At 54.6% G+C, this 2,176-nt stretch overlaps 1 protein-coding gene across 6 annotated transcripts in view; it reads right to left on the bottom strand.

Annotated features, from left to right (window-relative positions):
* PTPN7 (protein tyrosine phosphatase, non-receptor type 7) overlaps positions 1-2,176 on the bottom strand; it is a 23,278-nt gene that overhangs the window by 11,989 nt on the left and 9,113 nt on the right. For all 6 annotated transcript variants that reach the window (XM_025211152.1, XM_006029637.3, XM_025211153.1 and 3 more), the window contains one exon: positions 1,601-1,677. In XM_025211152.1, the coding sequence (XP_025066937.1) occupies positions 1,601-1,677 (77 nt within the window). The remainder of the gene's footprint in view (positions 1-1,600; positions 1,678-2,176) is intronic.

Here is a 2,176-nt window from a genome sequence, read left to right on the forward strand (position 1 = left end):
GAATGACAGAGTACTCCTATTCTCCATGCCAACACAATCCCTGGGCTTTGTTTGCAAATGTTAGCTCAAAAGTTCAAATGGAGCCAGAAAGGTGCAATTCTGCCTCTCACCACCAGAGAGCGTTACTAACAAGGTAGTTAGGGAGTGAGGTTTGCACCAGGGCTTCTTCCCACAATGCCCTCCAAGCAGGTCCCCATGGTGGGCACGGTGCTGCGCTGTGTGCCCACAGGGTAGGAAGCCCCTGGCTTCCACAGCAGAGTCCTGGCCCCTAGCTCCTGCCGGCTGGCAAACACTGCCTTCTGCTGCCAGGGGTGCAGCCCTGGCACTGGCTGCTGTAGGGATGTAATCACAGAGGTGTGTGTGGGGATACAAGTTGTAATTTAAAGATGCTCCTTCACTAAGAAGACGGAGGGAGTGATTAATTGGGGAATGGTCCCTCAGCTGGGTAGTTAGTCAGTTACAGACAAAGAGTCTGCAGAGGTTGCCTCCTGCTCCGCAAATAAAGTTTGTTGTTTAGTTCCTCTCCTTCATTGTATGTGCCTATGTTTATTGAACCCGATGATTACTACAGCATGGACTTAGACCCACCAACTTGTTACACCCAGGATGACGTGTGTCATTCCCTGCACAGCCGGACTGAATTCAAGCTGGGGATTCCTGGGCAGAAGGAGCCCAAGGTTGTGCTTGCTTTGAGGCCTGCGGCCCTGGAGAGTTGCTTGCCATGTCCCTGAAAAACCTCATCCAAGACTGCACCTGCCTGGGCCGGTGCCACCAGAGGGGCTAGGGCTCGGGGTGCACCTCTCCTATGGTACACTTCTCATCCCAACCTCTCCAGGACGACCCAGGCAGTCAGCATCATTATCCATATTTTACAGATGTGTAAACTGAGGCACAGGGTGGGAAGTGACTTGCCCAGCAGGCCAGTTGCAGAACCAGGATCAGAGCTCAGATCTCTTGTGTTTGTGCTAGTGCTCCCCCAACTAGGCCACACCACTTTGCTGGCTGTTGTGAGGCAGGTTTGGGTTAACAGTGGCGAGTAATGGCTCAGCTGCATGAGCCATCCACCACTGCCACCCCTGGTTTGGAGAAATTACAAGCTAGTCCCCAAATGCAGGAGGCTGGCTTAAAAACCAGATCTTCGTGCTTCCTGAGCAACACAAGGGATGTGATTCAGCCCTGGTCGGGGCAGGGGGGTGCTGTTCTCTTCCCGTCGGTAGTTTCCAAGTGCTGGAGCTTACAGCTCTGATTGGGTTTGTGCTACCTGGGCCAGGGCACTGGTGGGAATGCAGGCTCTGGCCCCTGACAGGTAAGTGAAGTGCTTATAGAGGGCCCGAGGTTTGGTCCCAAGTTTGTCACAGAGTTGCTGTGCAACACTGACTGGAAGAGGCTGTACTCTGAGTAGCACATTGCCCCTTGGTACATGGGATCAGGCCTGGCTCAGAGGTGACCACAGTGCTCCACAGAACCTAGAGGCTCCTGGCAGATCACCCAGCCCTTTGCCCCATAGGTCAGGCTGTAGTGGTTGCAGCCCCAGAGCTGAAAATTGCAGGCACATGGAGGGCTTTGTTTCCACAGGTCTCAGGGTGGGCATGATACTCACTGTGATGTAGTTGGCATTGATATAGGTCTCATCTTCTTGGCTTCCAGCTCTCCTGAGGCAGACACGGCTCTGGGGGTCTATGACACACAGTGTGCATTAGCCAGGGTGCTACCTCATAGAGCAGTGCCTCTTTCTGGCCTCACCCCCACAGAAATGTTCATCCCACGAGACCCCGGCTGGCCCCCTTACAGCTTCTAAGTCCACATGCAGCCCTTCCGGGTGTGTTTTTCAGAACAGACAACCCATGCATTTCACTGAGTGCTGCTCCTAACCCTTCTCCTGTGCCCACATAAAACCCTCCCCCCCGAGCTAGCTGACACAGCTGGAGGGGGCAGCTTAGTTCATTGGCGATGCACAGGGGGTACATGCAGGTGCATGTGCAACCCCTGAAACTGTTCATGACCCCCCTGAGAGAAGTGCCAGAGACACATTCACATTTGCGCCAGCACTTCTTGTTTTGCTGATGGCAATTTTGCCAGCGGCAGCAATCGGCCATTGGGGAACACCCCCCCCAGTCAGCGATCGGCAACTGGGGTACTCCCGCGGTCAGCAATCGGCCGCTGGGGAACACCCCCC

Source organism: Alligator sinensis, unplaced genomic scaffold, assembly GCF_000455745.1.
Source record: "Alligator sinensis unplaced genomic scaffold, ASM45574v1 scaffold766_1, whole genome shotgun sequence".
Taxonomy (NCBI): Eukaryota; Metazoa; Chordata; order Crocodylia; family Alligatoridae; genus Alligator; species Alligator sinensis.